The 15,981-nt window shown below is 38.9% G+C and overlaps 1 protein-coding gene across 1 annotated transcript in view; it reads left to right on the top strand.

The window, feature by feature from the left end:
• Nucleotides 1-15,763, top strand: part of LOC136825277 (centrosomal protein of 192 kDa-like) — an 85,141-nt gene extending 69,378 nt beyond the window's left edge. Inside the window, exons 23-30 of the mRNA XM_067081356.1 lie at nucleotides 6,946-7,141; nucleotides 7,260-7,422; nucleotides 8,467-8,588; nucleotides 10,322-10,517; nucleotides 11,121-11,261; nucleotides 12,193-12,455; nucleotides 13,386-13,590; nucleotides 14,799-15,763. Of these exons, the coding sequence (XP_066937457.1) occupies nucleotides 6,946-7,141; nucleotides 7,260-7,422; nucleotides 8,467-8,588; nucleotides 10,322-10,517; nucleotides 11,121-11,261; nucleotides 12,193-12,455; nucleotides 13,386-13,590; nucleotides 14,799-14,990 (1,478 nt within the window). The 3' untranslated portion in view covers nucleotides 14,991-15,763. The remainder of the gene's footprint in view (nucleotides 1-6,945; nucleotides 7,142-7,259; nucleotides 7,423-8,466; nucleotides 8,589-10,321; nucleotides 10,518-11,120; nucleotides 11,262-12,192; nucleotides 12,456-13,385; nucleotides 13,591-14,798) is intronic.
• The last annotated feature ends 218 nt before the right edge of the window (nucleotides 15,764-15,981 follow it).

The following is a 15,981-nucleotide window of genomic DNA, read 5'->3' as shown; positions in this document are numbered from 1 at the left end:
ATTCTTTAATATGATTTGAATAAATCTGTTAATCTATATACTGTACAACCATGTTGTGGTATTACTGTAACTTTGGCATGAAGAGCTTATTGAATATATATGCAGTTTTTATATAAGTAACTTACCCAGTAATTACATAGCTATTAGTTTCTTTTAACTGGCAGCTTAAAATTTTGAAATTGCAGTCTCTCTAGTTTGTTTTGGTTATGGCAATGTGCCCTGCCCACTTTCAGGTGTAAGAGAAGGCACAACATAGCAAAGAGCTTCAGTTTGTTTCTGCCGGCTGTGGTTGAATGACTGTAGTTGGCAGCAGCTTGAATTCTGAAATTTATACTTTGCTGGTTGTTTGCTCTATCTTCGATTGGTGAAGTATTTATTTTCATAGCCTTTCGGCATAATTAAGATAGTGTTAGGCAAGTTTTGATCATTGGTTTATGACTCTTTGCCCGTTTTTTGGATTTGTATTAGAATTTTCCAGGATGTCTGACACTAGTAGTTCTAGTATTAGGTATTGTAGCAAAGGCTGCAATACTAGACTGACTAAAGAGTCTTATGATTCTCACACTGTTTGTGTTCAATGTAGGGGACAAACATGTTCACTTGATATACATTGTGAGGAGTGTAGCAACTGGGATTTAAAGAAGTGGAAGACTTTAGATTCACATCTTAAGAAACTAGGTAGAGATAGGAAGAGGAAAGCTATTGCTAGGGAATCTAGGGAAGCTTTAGCTAGTCAGGATTTATCCGCTAAGCCGGATGCAATTGCACCTGTAATTTCTTCTGATTCCATTCCATCTTCTCCAGCTGTGCAACCCTCTCCTTTACCTGGCTCTCACGTTTCCGACCCCAACACCATCGCCAGTCTGGAGTCGAAAATCGACACTCACTTCGAGTTGATTGTGCAATCGATTGCTAAATTAGCGTCATCGTTGAAAGTGCTAATGGATAAAAGTGAGTCAGGGCGCCCTGTGGCGCCCAGTGCAAGTGCAGTGGTAGTGGAGGAGGTGGCTGTTCGGCCCACTGATTCTCCTAGGCCAAGGTCCCTGACATACTCCCCAGCACCTGGGAGGAGTCAAACTGGCAGCCTAAGGGAGGTCAGTGGGGTCTTCCCCTGAGCAGTCACCCCCTCGGTTCAGTCTGTTGATGAATCCCAGACTGCAACCCAAGGCCATTGGAAAGGCCTTCAAGTGAGTGCTCATTGTATGTCCTCCAGCTCTGAAGATTTTAGTCCCAGGCGTACACGGTGCTATGCGGAAAGTCACGCCTGCTGAAAAGGCGTGCAGTGAAGTTTGAGATTTATTCCCCTGTTCCTTGTAAGAAGGGCAAGGATTCGGTGCGCCCATCGTGTAGTCATTGGGATACCCTGGAACAATTCTCTTCTGCTTCTTCTGACGACGGTCGTAAATTGGCGCCGAAGCGCCTTGTGGCACTGAAACATTCTTTGTCGAATAAAGGAACTACTGCATCAGGAGTTGCGCACCCAGCACCTTCATCTCTACAATCAGGGCCCGAGCGGCCAGCAACTGCGTCGAAGTGCCCAAACTCCTGTTTGCAGTTGAGCGCTCACTGGCGCCCGTTCACCAACAAGTTTCGTCACTGGCTCCCATCTCTACAGTGCCCTCCGAGCAGCCATTGGCGCCCGCTCCGTGTTGTCTTGGACATTGACCCGATTCAGAGCAAACTGGATAATATTCTCAGGTTGCTTCAGAAGGCTCCTCCTACAGCTCAGACGACAGCGGACTTATCGCTTTCTCCTGTCTCTTCTGAGGAAGAGGTTGTTCCAGATCAAGATACTCCTTCGTCGGCGTACTCTGCGCTGTTGAGGTTCCTGCTAGTGACTTTTCCAAGCTTCTTTGTGCCAATTACTCCCTCCATTCCTGCTTCTACTTTCTTTATGGAAGCCCCCCTCAGTCGGTTCTTCGAAATTACCGAAATTGGTTCTTTCCTCTTCAGCAAAGAAGGCACTGGATGAAATAGAAGGGTGGTATTCTGAGAAGAGGGAACAAGGCAAAGCAATTTTTTGTTTCCCACCTTCCAAGTTGTCCAGATCAAGCTATAGGTTTTTATGCGACCGGAGAAGCTCCTTCCCTGGGGGTCTCTGCCTCCTCTCAGGGAGACTTCTCCGGCCTTATCGACTCGGCTAGGAGATCAGCATTCTCCTCAGCCAAAATTGTTTTCAGCCTCGGAACTTGCGCACCTTCTCAAGAATATTTTTAAGGTGTTCAAAGTGATGAGCTTCCTAGACTGAGTGGTGGGCGCTCTGGCACGCAAGCTCAGAGAGTGCTCCTTGTTACCTCAAGAAATCTTGTCGGATCTCTTAGGAGTACTTTCCTGTATTGACAGGGGCGTTTTTGACAGTACGCAGGAGTTAGCTAGTCTGTACACCATGGGTGTACTTAAGAAAAGAGAGCTTTGGTGTTTTTTCCTTCTGTTCTCCCCCTTGGACAAGACGTATCTTTTTCCACAGGCTATAGTACTGGACATAGCCTCTGACCTGCAGAAAAAGAACACTCAGGACCTGCTCTCCCAATCCACAAGACACCCCAAGGATTCTTTGACTCTTCCTCCCAGATCTTTGTCTCCGCTGCAACCTGCTCCCGTTCTAGAGTCCAGACTAGAACAAGAACATATACCCGTTTCCCACAGCATTCCATCAAGAAGTCCTCCTCCAAGTCTTACTCCAAGAAATGAAACCATAGTCCTCCGTGCTCAGATAGGAGCATGGTTCCTCCACTTTTGGGAATGGTGGGAACAAAAGGGACTGGAATCTTGGATAGTGTCTGTCCTGAAGGAGGGCTACACTATCTTTTTGAACAAACCTCCTCTAATCTGCAAGCCTGTTGAGTTGACAGCTTACTCTCCAGGCTCAGAGAGATATGCTGCTCTCTTGCTAGAGGTCGAGTCCCTTGTTCAGAAAGAGGCTATAGAGGTAGTAGAGGACATTCATTGTCAGGGATTCTACAACCGTCTCTTTGTAGTGCCCAAGGCATCGGGGGGTTGGAGACCCATTTTGGATGTAAGTGCTCTAAATGTCTTTGTCAAAAAGACAACATTCGAGATGGAAACAAACCAATCAGTCTTTGCATCCATTTGCCAGGGAGAGTGGATGGAGTCCATCGACATGCAGGACGCATACTTTCACATTTCATTGCATCCGACTTCGAGAAAGTACCTCAGGTTTGTGTTTCAGGGCAAGGCGTTCCAATTACGGGCTCTGTGCTTCGGTCTCTTGACGGCGCCGCAAGTGTTCACCAGGGTATTGAGGCTCCCCTAGCGAAATGGCTTCATTTGATGGGGATAAAGATCTCTCTATATCTAGACCCATATTTCTTAACGTTGGCCAATGGGCTCCCCCACAAAATATATAAATGTGTAATATTTTGAAATTAATCATTATTATGCTTTGAATTTGTTTTTTCATGCTTGAGTTTAGTTTAAACATCATTCGATTCAATATACCCAGTAATTTTTGCAGACAGTGAAATATTCAATATTCTCTTCACTCTCTCTCTCTCTAGTTGTCAATGAAATTTTTAAGACTTGGGTAGAGTGATAAAGGCGAACTTCCCCTTGACAAAGTTGGCATGGAGGGGCCACAAGAACTCATTGGATTGAAGGGGGCCACCACCAGAAAAAGGTTGAGAAACACTGATCTAGATGACTGGCTACTCTCTGAAGCTCAATGGCCCGACTCTGCTCTTGGCCCAAGAATTGGGCCTTCTCGTCAATCAGGACAAGTCTCTCCTGATGCCTTCTCAGGAGATTCCTTATTTAGGAATGACGATCAACTCTTGGGATTTTCAGATTTTTCCGGTTCTGAAGAGAATAGAAAAGTGTCTCCAGACATTGGAAGAATTTCTGGAACTAAACTTTTGCTCAGCCAATCAGTGGATGAGTCTTCTAGGCACCCTCTCTTCCATGGAACAATTCGTCACTCTGGGAAGACTTCACCTGAGACCTCTCCAATTCTGCCTCAGAGGCAGCTGGAACAGGAGAAAGTTTCCGGACTCATTTGTGTTCCCGATAAACGGTGGAAATCAAGGAGGACCTTCGTTGGTGGAATTCCAGGAAGAGACTATCGGAAGGAAATCTCTTCAACCTCTGAACCCCAGCCTAGAGTTTTATCAGACGCGTCAAACCTAGGTTGGGGAGCCCTAGTGGGGTTAAAAGAAGTGTCAGGGACCTGGTCTCAGGAACAGCAAAACTGGCACATCAACATAAAAGAATTACAGGCGATATTTCTGGGCCTACAGTGCTTCAAGAAATTATCAAGAGGACAGTAGCAGTGCATTCAGACAGCATGACGGCACTGGCGTACATCAAGAAACAAGGGGAACCCACTCTTTCTCCCTGTACGAAGCAGCAAAGTGGCCTTCTTCTTTGGTTACACCAGAACGACACTCAAGTGACAACGCGTTTTATCCAAGGGAGACTCAACGTTCTGGCGGACGAGTTGAGCCGTCAAAGACAGATCCTTCCCACAGAATGGACATTAGACCCGTTGGTGTGTCTGGATCTGTGTAATTTCTTGGGGAAACCCATGACAGATTTGTTTGCGTCCTCCAGGAATCACCAACTTCCTTTCTTCTGCTCACCAGTACCAGATCCCTTGGCATGGGCAACTGATGCAATGTTGCAGGATTGGTCGAACAAAGATCTGTATGCCTTTCCCCCATTCAGTTTAGTGAGACAAGTCATCAACAAATTCTGGTCTCATCAAAACCTGCCCATGATCTTGATAGCCCCCTTCTGGCCAGCAAAAGAGTGGTTCCTGGATCTACTAGAACTTCTTGCGGACTTCCTGAGACTGCTGCCACAGCAGCAACAACTTCAAAACCCATGATAGATTTGTTTGCCCCTCCAGGAATCACCAGCTTCCTCTCTTCTGCTCACGAGTACCAGATCCTTTGGCATGGGCAACCGATGCAATGTTGCAGGATTGGTCAAAGATCTGTATGCCTTTCCCCCATTCAGTTTAGTAAGACAAGTCATCAACAAATTCTGGTCTCATCAAAACCTGTCCATGATCTTGATAGCCCCCTTCTGGCCAGCAAAAGAGTGGTTCCTGTATCAACTAGAACTTCTTGCGGACTTCCCGAGACTGCTGCCACAGAGCAACAACTTCTCAGGCAACCTCACTTCTGTCAGTTCCACCAAAACCTGTCTTCTCTGGCCCTAATAGGATTCAAACTGTTAGGCAACTGCCCCAAAAGAAGGGCTTTTCAAGAGCAGCTGCAGATGCAATTGTGAAGTGTAGAAGATAGACATCAGATAATGTCTACCAGGCTAAGTGGTCCATCTTCAGGTTCTGGTGCAGACGAAATAACGTGTCCTCTTCTGATACCTCTGTAGCAGAAATAGCGGACTTTCTTCTGTTCCTACACTCCACTAAAGGACTTTCCACCTCTACCATTAAAAGCTACAGAGCTATGCTTAGCTCAGATTTCTGCTGTAAAGGAATGGACTTATCGTCTAACCAGGATTTGTCCGACCTTATTAAGTCCTTTGATACTGCAAAGCTTAAAGAAAAACCTTTGCTGTCCTAGAACTTAGACGTGGTACTTAAGTGGCTGTCCAGTTCACGTTTTGAGCCCATGCAATCTATCTCTTTAAGGGATCTAACCAGGAAAGTTTTTCTGGTTGCCTTGGCCACCTCCAAGAGATCTAGTGAAATCCATGCTTTAGACAGAAACATTGGATTTTCTCAGGGGAATGCAGTTTGCTCCTTTTCCCTAGACTTTCTGGCTAAGAACGAATCATCATCGAATCCATGTCCTCGTTCTTTTACGATCAAGAGCTTGTCTGAGATAGTAGGGCCGTTTGAAGAGGAAAGAATTCTCTGTCCAGTAAGGACGCTTAAGTTTTTCTGAGGAACCTGATTTCGGAAGCACATTCCATGATGAGCGAAGACTCGCTCTCCTCTTACAAGGTAAAACCCCATGAGATAAGAGCGGTCACTTTGTCTTTGGCATTTAAGCGCAATTTATCCCTAACGTCAATTGTGCAAGCGACGTTTTGGAAGTGCAAGTCAGTGTTTGCATCGCATTGTTTAAGGGATATCGAGACTACTTATGATCAGTGCAGTACCTTGGGTCCATTTTACGCGGCTGGCGTTGTGTTGGGGGAGGAAACATAGAAAGCAATGTCCTTTCTTTAATCTCTTCGCCTTGCTTAGGGTGTTGAGTTTTTGGGGAGCCTGGGAGTACTATGTACTTGGAGTACCCTCCAGTCTTTTGGTTTTAATGGTTGGGTATTGGTGTTTTTAATTTGGTTTTTGGTGGTCATGGTGACTATTTACTCTGGTTATTTTGTGTGGTACTGCACCCTGAGCAGGGGCATCTTGTTGTACTTTGCTAGCCCTCGGAAATTAGTCCATCGCTACAAAGCACCCACTGTAGTAGTAGGCCCTCAAGGCTTTACCGCCTCGCCTCTACTGGATAAGATAAGCGCCAACCAGAGGCAGTATCTACCTGTAGCAGCTCTCTTATCAGGTAAGGTTCAACAACATTGATTCAGTGTTAGCAAATTTCTATTCTCAAACTCATTACTATTAATAATGTTTTGGGGTAGATATGCCCAACATTCCCACCTCCATTCAATATGGGAATCAGCTATGTAATTAGTGGGTAAGTTATTTATATAAAAATGACATTTTATAATAAAATAAAGTTTCATATATACTTAAACAGTAATTACATGATCGGAGCCCACCCGCCTCCCCTTACTCGGACATAAGGGCATAAACAAATTGAAGCTCTTTGCTATGTTGTACCTTCTCTCATACCCGAAAGTGGACGGGGCACATCGCCATAACAAAACAAACTAGCGTGACCTGCAATTTCAAAATTTTAAGCTGCTGATTAAAAGAAACTAATAGCTATGTAATTACTGGGTAAGTATACATAAAACTTTATATTATTGTAAAAATGTCATTTTTATTCACAGATGAAAAGTGCACAGAGCTAATCTCGATGATGGACATATCAGTGCAGCCGCAAGAGTTAATCTTAAGGCCAAAAGACAATCGGGATGTTTTCATCATAGTAAATGGGACCAGTTCCGTAATGGCTAGAACCCCTGGATGCTTGGGCTTCCTTCAGATTGTACATGGGGATGAAATCTTGAGACGGCGCTTTAGAAAGTGAGTAGATCTTGCAAGGAATATTGGTTTTAAATCATGATTGACCATATTCATTTTTAAATTGTTCGAGGTTATTGTGAATCTGTGTATTCAAGAATTTTTGCTTTCTCTTACTTAGAAACAAGGGTGCAAAAGTACGTAATGTTGGTGATCCCAGTCTGCTGAAACTTGATTGGGATGTTTTCTTCAGTGGCGAAAGGGATGATCAGGCAGAAGAGATTAGTCTTCCTTTACAGTCAGATGATGCACGCATATTTTACAACTCTTTGTCCAAGATTCAGGTATAGTATTACAATCCTGATATATGGCGATTCCCGTAAGGGTTTTGTATATGATTAAAATGCCTTATGAAAGTTAACAGTTTCATGTTCTCCAGTTTAAAGCATTCGAGAAAATTATTTTCTTAATCCAGACAGTTGTAATTCATCAAACAGGATGTAATATGTTAATGAAGAAGTAACTCTGACTGTCAGCCAGGATTGTTTACTTACTGGTTTAACTAATCTATTTGATGATGGTGGTAATAATAATAATGTTGATCTAATAGTTTGTTGCTTTTGTCTGTCATAATTATTATTTTACCATACTTAACTTTGCAGTTACGCATTTTTATTAGATCTCAAAATTTGTCTGGAAGGTACCCGTGGTCCCCTGTTTATTTGACACAAGCGATTATAAGGATACATTTTGCTGGTCATGAGATCACAAAATTGCCAAAAATAAGTATGGATCTCTATATCTAGTAATTTAGGAAAAAATTTTTTATTTGACTTATCCATTAATTTCAAGTCATATATCACCTCAAAATCTTGGGTCATCTCCAGAGTGTTCACATAAAAAGTAATATGTAAATTCCAGGTTCCTATGTTCTCAGAATGGTAAAATCAAGTATAACATTAATTTGAAATTTTTATAGAAAAAATTTGAAATTGAGGAATGTGAGAACCAGCTCAGATGACTAAGGCTGGATGGTGTGGGATTTTATTGAAGATATGAAATGACGGTACTGTACGAGTATTCTAGAGTAATGACTTCTGAGACAATTGAAATAGTAATGGACAGTTAGGGATACGTAGTTATATAGTATTGTACTTTCACTGGATCAGTGGATTTGTTCTTAAATGAGATAGTAACTGGAGAACACTGAAGTTCAGGTAGATGGGCAACTCTGACAGCAGGAAAAAACCGAAGGGAATGGATGAAAATAAAGCAAAGAAGTAATTCATTTGGGAACTGAGAGACACTAAGACACACTGAAGGCAGTAAATCATGTTTCAGGTGTGAGGTTAAATTTTGATTGGATTTTTCATGTTTGTTTTCTGCAGATCCAACTTAATGGGGAAAAACAGGTGATTGATGATACATCGAGTATTGCGTTTACTTGCCTTGAAGCCGAATTTACTATGCATTCCGTGTCCATGGCCGATATTTCTATGCAGCCTGACAGGTAAGAACATTTTATGTAACATTTTTATAAGGCCCAAAAATGTTTTGGGTGGCACAAACAAAACAAGCAACAAAATGGTAGCACAACTCGAATCAAAACATGTTTTGTGCTCTAAGTTAGCCTGAACAAATGCTAAAGTATTTGACATGTGTAGTTAATGCTACATATCTTTAGTTTTATTTAATGAAATTTAATTTAAAATGGTAAGATGACTCAAAATATTTTTTCCTATTCTAAAATGGTTGAGCAAAGAAAGTAAGGGTTGCCTTTGATCATCTATAGTTAAATATTACATATCTTTGGTATTATTAACTGAATTTAAGTATATTTTGTTATTTTCATTTACAAAATAACAGTTTAATTAGTAATTGATTATTTGTTATTAGATGATGTTAGACATGCAATTCCTGGTTTGTACTTCGCTTGTTTGGGAGGGTTTGAGGAAATTTTTGTATGCCTTATGCTGAGTAGTATACTAATGGGCAGTTATTATTATGAAGTAATATAAAAAACAATAGAGTCATACTTTTTGGGCTCTTGTAGGGATTGCCTGAAGGATATGTTCTAATGAGATGTGAAAACTGGAGAAAGGTAAGTTAAAGAATTGGAACTAAGGTAGGAAGAGACAAAAGGAGCTTATGAAAATATGTAAATGACAGACTGCAGTGCATCTGTGGGCTGGAAAGACACTGCTAAGAATTTTAATACTGTCTCCTGAGCATTGCAGGACCCCACAAGGCCCAAAAATGTTTTGGGTGGCACAAACAAAACAAGCAACAAAATGGTAGCAGACTCGAATCAAAACATGTTTTGTGCTCTAAGTTAGCCTGAACAAATGCTAAAGTATTTGACATGTGTAGTTAATGCTACATATCTTTGGTTTTATTTAATGAAATTTAATTTAAAATGGTAACATGACTCAAAATATTTTTTCCTATTCTAAAATGGTTGAGCAAAGAAAGTAAGGGTTGCCTTTGATCATCTATAGTTAAATATTACATATCTTTGGTATTATTAACTGAATTTAAGTATATTTTGTTATTTTCATTTACAAAATAACAGTGTAATTAGTAATTGATTATTTGTTATTAGATGATGTTAGACATGCAATTCCTGGTTTGTACTTCGCTTGTTTGGGAGGGTTTGAGGAAATTTTTGTATGCCTTATGCTGAGTAGTATACTACTGGGCAGTTATTATTATGAAGTAATATAAAAAACAATAGAGTCATATTTTTTGGGCTCTTGTAGGGATTGCCTGAAGGATATGTTCTAATGAGATGTGAAAACTGGAGAAAGGTAAGTTAAAGAATTGGAACTAAGGTAGGAAGAGACAAAAGGAGCTTATGAAAATATGTAAATGACAGACTGCAGTGCATCTGTGGGCTGGAAAGACACTGCTAAGAATTTTAATACTGTCTCCTGAGCATTGCAGGACCCCACAAGGGCTGATTGAAAGAGTGAAGCCCCAATTCATTCAGGAACCAATTTTATTCTGTTGTTCTTTGCAAATAGTAGCTGCTTATGCCTATTATGTAGTATACACCTCTGCGACATTTGTAATAGAGCAGATGCTTAATGTAACCAGTTTCTGGTGACCATATTCTTTTTAAGCAAAACCTTGAAAAATTAAGTAGCTTTGTTTGAGAATAACAAAATTCTTAGTTGGACTGGTTTACATTTAATGTGCTATTTTTATTACCATCTGAGCTTACAATTTCATATGTTTTTACAGGATTACTGAAGTTAATTCCTCTGTTGATCAGCCAGCACAAGGAAGAGAGATTGCTTCAAAACTGAAACAAGCAGCTTCACAACAGACAGGCTCATCCTGGGATATTTTTCCACAGACAATAAATATGTCAGCATTGGATGCAACACCTCATACTTTTTTTGTTGTTAACTTCACAAGCAAACAACAAATGTTGGAGGTAATTTTATATAGAATTATGTTAATTAAGCCTAAAGGATACTGAACCGCTGGCATTATTGATTGGAATAACAAGATGTGGAATGCACTAAAACCACAAACAGTGGACCTATATTAGGATGAGGATAGGTTACACTGTTGAAAATGTTTTTTAGTGAATTTGTGTATTGTCACTTCAGTTATTTTTTCCCCTAACAGCAAATGTTCCAGATTTCATTCCAGTGGTCTCCCTTTTCCCTGTATAATGAATTTGTGTAATTTCATCCCAATAACCCAGTTATTCCCCACCAGCAGACCTAATTCCACCCTGATAACCTTTTTCCTGACCCATAAATATGTGTGATTCCACCCTAGTAACCAACTTTTTTTTCCATCTGTATTTCACTCAAATATTTCCTTTTTTCCAACATGACTCGGTAAAATCTTTTTACCGTTCATTTTACCTCAAACTCCCAAGCACATCACCACAAAGTAATAAAGCTCTGCAATAATATCATCTTGTAATTTTATTGTAAAATTAGAATGAATGTGCAGTCCTTATTTAATTCTTGATACTTGAGCCTCAAAGCAGTGCTTGCCTTTTAATTTACCTCTGTTTCCACAGGTTTCATCAAATTTAAATGGGATAAGTGTTGAACCCCAAGAAGCCATATTACCAGGCCTAAGCTCAGTGAAAGTCACAGCAAGACTTAATTGTTGTTTAATGCCAAAACCTGTTGCTACGCCGGTTGTAGGAACATTACAGGTTTGTCAAGTTTTTATTGTAATGATTAATTTTATTTTGATAATGTTATTCTTCTCTGTAGGGGATTACATACCTTGTGTGGCACTGTAGACACTATTAAAGACTAGGTTACTATTTTTGGAAGCTTCTAAATGAAAAATGGTTATTTCTGTAGAACAGATCTCCTACTTTTAACCCAATGGATTACTTATGACTCATTGTGTTATCCAAAATCTGACCAAGTCTTATATGCACTGACATGTCATTTTCAGTGATTATCAGTTTGTCAATTTAATTATGTATTTTATTACTTTGCTTTTCTTTAACTTCCTAAAATAAAAGCATTCTGTTTCAAAGTGATTCCAGAATGAATATCATAGCAGGAACGGGAACTTCCCACTTGGCATGCAAAGGCCTAATGACTGCAATGCTTAAGTGACTCATTTTAAAAGATATTTGTAAATATTGTTCAGACTTATTTTTTCCCAATAAAAACTTGTACTTTGTTAATTGTTTATGTTCTTGTAAATAAATTTTATGAGACCACATTGTATTGTTTTAAAGGATTTTTAGAAACTACTCCCCCTTTGTTTTGGGTAAATTTTCTGTATTTCATGCAAACTGGGATAATGCTGGACACTCACTTGTGACCTTCATTCATCATGTGACAAAGATGTCTGTGTATCGTGTAGGTGTCTTTGCTGCCTGCTGACACGGCAACAGTTTGCAGCAGTGTGCTGTTGTGTAGATTAGCTCTATTTTGAAGACTTTTGCTGGTAGCAGCTGCCATGTTTTTATTGCCGAGAAGCAATAAACCTAAGAGAAAGTGTTGCTAGTTATCTTAATTATTCTTAAATTAATTTATATGATATAGTAAGCTAAACTTTTGAATATGATCTACTAACCTAAATTATGTACTAAAAACCTAACAGTTAACATTCAACATCATCAGGTCATGTGTGAGAATGAAAGCCGGTGTGCTGTCATCACCATTTTGCCAGATACCACTGCTTCCTCATCTTCCACTGGACTCACTGGTTCATCACCATCGTTGGTTGTAACACCTCCAAGCCCAAATGACAGGCAGCCTGTCACAACGCCAAAAGTGCAACCATCATTACTAGCACATAAAGTGCCAAGCACCAACCCCACAGTTGAAAATGATCCTAATAGTAAAGGGGGTAATTTGAAAACGCTAAGTGGGAAGCCTCAGAGGTAAGTTTATTGTGCATCTATAAAAAATATTGGTTTCTTTGGAATAAAAAAAAAGAGAGATAGAATATTACATGAGTATATTAATGTTATTGGTAGTTCTTCTGTCCATTTTGCTTATTAATGTCCAAAAAATTTTAGATGACTATTTTGTATAAGAATATGTAAGCTTATTAACAATCAGAGCAGCATCTGATAATGTAGGATAAGACATTAAATGTAAAACAATTATTACTCTATGAAAGCACATGCAAGAGTGATTTTGGTCCGCATTCTGATGCCAGAGATAGGACAAGTTAGAGAAATAATGTATAAATTTCCAAAGTTGCAAAATTTATTTATTTTATACTCTCAATATTGGGATATTGAGGTCATTATAAAAGTGAGAAACTGATTGCCTAACACAAATTTTATTAAGAAATAGAAACAAACTATTAATTAAGTCTATAAGTGCAAAATACTAAAGCTATCAGAGGTGTTGAGGTAAACAAACTATTAATTAAGTCTATAAGTGCAAAATACAAAAGCTATCAGAGGTGTTGAGGTTTTTTAATATGACAGTTGGGGGTGGGGAGTGCTGGGACTCGTAACAGTTATTGACATTTCTTAGCATACACTGAATTATTACAGGTTTATTGATATTGTAATTGGCCACTTGTGGTGTATTGTTATTGTACTTATTTGCGTCGACTAACAGTAAACTAACTATCAGCAGTACAAGTTCTTGCCAGTTGTGGGTAACCTGAACTTTCCTTAGAATAATTTATATCCTTCCCCCACTTATTGGAATTCCAAAATCTAGGTTGTGCCTTATATTGAGTCTTCATACTGGGTGCTTTACCAACCTTTGCTTCAGTGTTGACAGCATAAATTAACTTGTCCTTTGAGTAGGTGCTATTCTTTGTATTAACAGAGGTGCCATTTTTTCATCAGACTGCTTCTTGAAAATGTTGGCGTATCAAATAAAACCTCTGGTCCTGGGACTAATGACAGTCTACAGTCTGACAGAAAGGAGGCTACAGATGAGAAATGTCTTGTTGAAGTTACAACCAGTAGTGTTGTGTATCCAGACACAGCAAAATCTAAAGAAAGCTTTGTTAAAATCAAGCTCAGGAACCTCGACAGCATTATTCATCCTGTAAGTATTGTCATTTCTTTTTTGAATAAAACTTACACGTCATTTTTCTGAGTGATCTGTGCTTTTTCTTGCCCACTGGGAGCCAAAAATATCAGTTGCTATCTGTTCTTAAGAATTGGGATGAAATGATCTGGGTAGCTGCTGTAAGGTCAAGATAAGAGCTGTCCTAGCTTGAGTCCATTTATATTTCATAACTGTACCGACATTGGCCCTATTTCAGCCTAGACCAGCTTTCTGACAATTCTTGATATTAGTCTAACTGTCTTGTGGAGTCCCAGTGGGACTATAAAGATAAGGCCTTCAAATTTTCCTACATTTGGAAAAGGACCTGATGCTGCCACTAAAGTTGCTCCTAGGTAAGTTTTCTACAGGATTTAGGTAGCAGTTAAGATTGCTGATTATCTGAACCAGCTGTGACAGAGGGGTTGGGAAGTGGCGAATAAGGTCAAGTACTAAGGTTTGTATTGAAAAAATTGTTTTAACCAACCCAGGATTACAATATTGGTAGTTATGATTATGTATGAGAGAGAGAGAGAGAGGAAACAGAGACATTTTAAGGTTGTCAGATATGCATTCATAAGATTGTAAGTTGGTTTTTATCATACAATTTGCATTACCTCAAGTATGTGCTAAATGATTTAAAGATAGAAATTCAATAAAGGTTTGTGTAAATTTGTGTATGATTGCAAACTTCCAGGCAAATTTTAGATTACAATTTACTTTTTCATAGGTAATTAAAATTTGCTACTTATTGCTACAGTTGAACATGGAATATATGTATTTCAATGTAGCTTGAAATGTAACACAAAGAATATAAATATTCTTTACACTGGTCATGAAATTTTAGATGACTTTCATTCATCTACTTTCAGTACCAAAGTCAGGGCAACTACTTTTCTTTCCCCTGAATCCCCAGGGTGTTACTCAGTCAGTCCACACATGACTTTCAAATTTAGCCAATTTGCTCAGCATTCAACTCTACACAGTGCACTTAGCTTACTTGACTAGACATTGGTTATCAACATTTACTGCCAATCTAGAGTGATGACTGCACGAGTAATTGTGTTTAACACTGAAAAGTGTGGTTAGAGGCACGATGCAGAAGCTGGACAAGCGAAGTGTTACTATACATTTAAATGTGACATGCCCAACAGTCATTAGTGCTGCATAGTAATTTTTATTTCAATGTGCGCTTCTCTTTATTTCAGATGAAAGCCAAGGTATCTAATCTTCCTTTTGCTGTCCGTCATCATGAGTTTGTAATACAACCTGGTCACTATGTTGGTGTCCCAGTGTACTTCAGGCCAGAAAAAGCAGGTAATTTTACTGGGCAGCTAAAGTTAACTGTGGTCAAAGCAAAAAAAGTACTAACAGTACAACTCTCTGGGACAGCTATTTGATTATGGTAGTATTTTACATGTGCTTAAGATGGATTGATGACTATAGTAATTTACTTAGGTTTGTTTATTAGTTTTGTTAAATATAAATTAGGTTTTCTTTAAAATCTCACTTGTTTTGTTATTATAAAATCTGATGAGCCAGTAAAGCAAAACAAGCATCTTTGCAAAGATGATTAACTAGTGTAAAGAATCCTTTGATTTACTTTTAATGTTAGATTAAATCTGTGATACACAACCTGAAAGTGGTATTAAGTGATCCATACTGTTTGTGCCTCATAGATGTTTTTTTAAAACTGTGATATATACTGCTGTATTATATATAGTTTGGGACTGAATTAACAATTTAGCTTTTGTAAGCATTTTTTTTTTTTTTTTTGTAGACTATACATATTGTACAGTTAACATTTAGACTTAAGAGACCTTGATAGACTATCCTAAGCCATTGCATCCCACTGTGATTTTATTGCTGTATTTCGAGTGATGGCATTGAAAATTACAGAATTTTTGTTTTGTGGCATAAATTGTGTTCATGAAGAATTATGCTTACTCTCCATGGTGCTTAAGTAGTGTAAGTTCAGTTTCCATTAGTTCTGTTGCATTTCTTTGTTAAATTTTGTAGATTCTGAGGTTTTCATTGACTTCTCCATATAACATTGTAATGAGTAAAACCACCTTATACATTACTGATAACTCATTATTTGGACATTCCATATGTAACAGTTAAGGATTATGTATAATATTTTTATACTTCTAGTAAATGTATTTAATGAGAATTCTTGTGTTTTCATGCAAAGAAAACCAGCTTTATGAAACCATCCTGATGCTTTATACTTAAGTAAATTCACCCCTGATGAAAGTAACTGGCTGCGAATAACCACATTGTAAGGAATCAAATAAATATACATGTGAACTGCTTTTCTCACACTGTAGATTGCCTGTCTTTTGTGGAACCCATACTTCTTAAAACATTTCCTTTGAAACAGTGATCTCC

This window comes from Macrobrachium rosenbergii, chromosome 37 (assembly GCF_040412425.1).
Source record: "Macrobrachium rosenbergii isolate ZJJX-2024 chromosome 37, ASM4041242v1, whole genome shotgun sequence".
Classification (NCBI taxonomy): domain Eukaryota; kingdom Metazoa; phylum Arthropoda; class Malacostraca; order Decapoda; family Palaemonidae; genus Macrobrachium; species Macrobrachium rosenbergii.
Note: the sequence above shows the minus strand (reverse complement) of the source record. Positions and strands in the feature narration are given on the sequence as shown.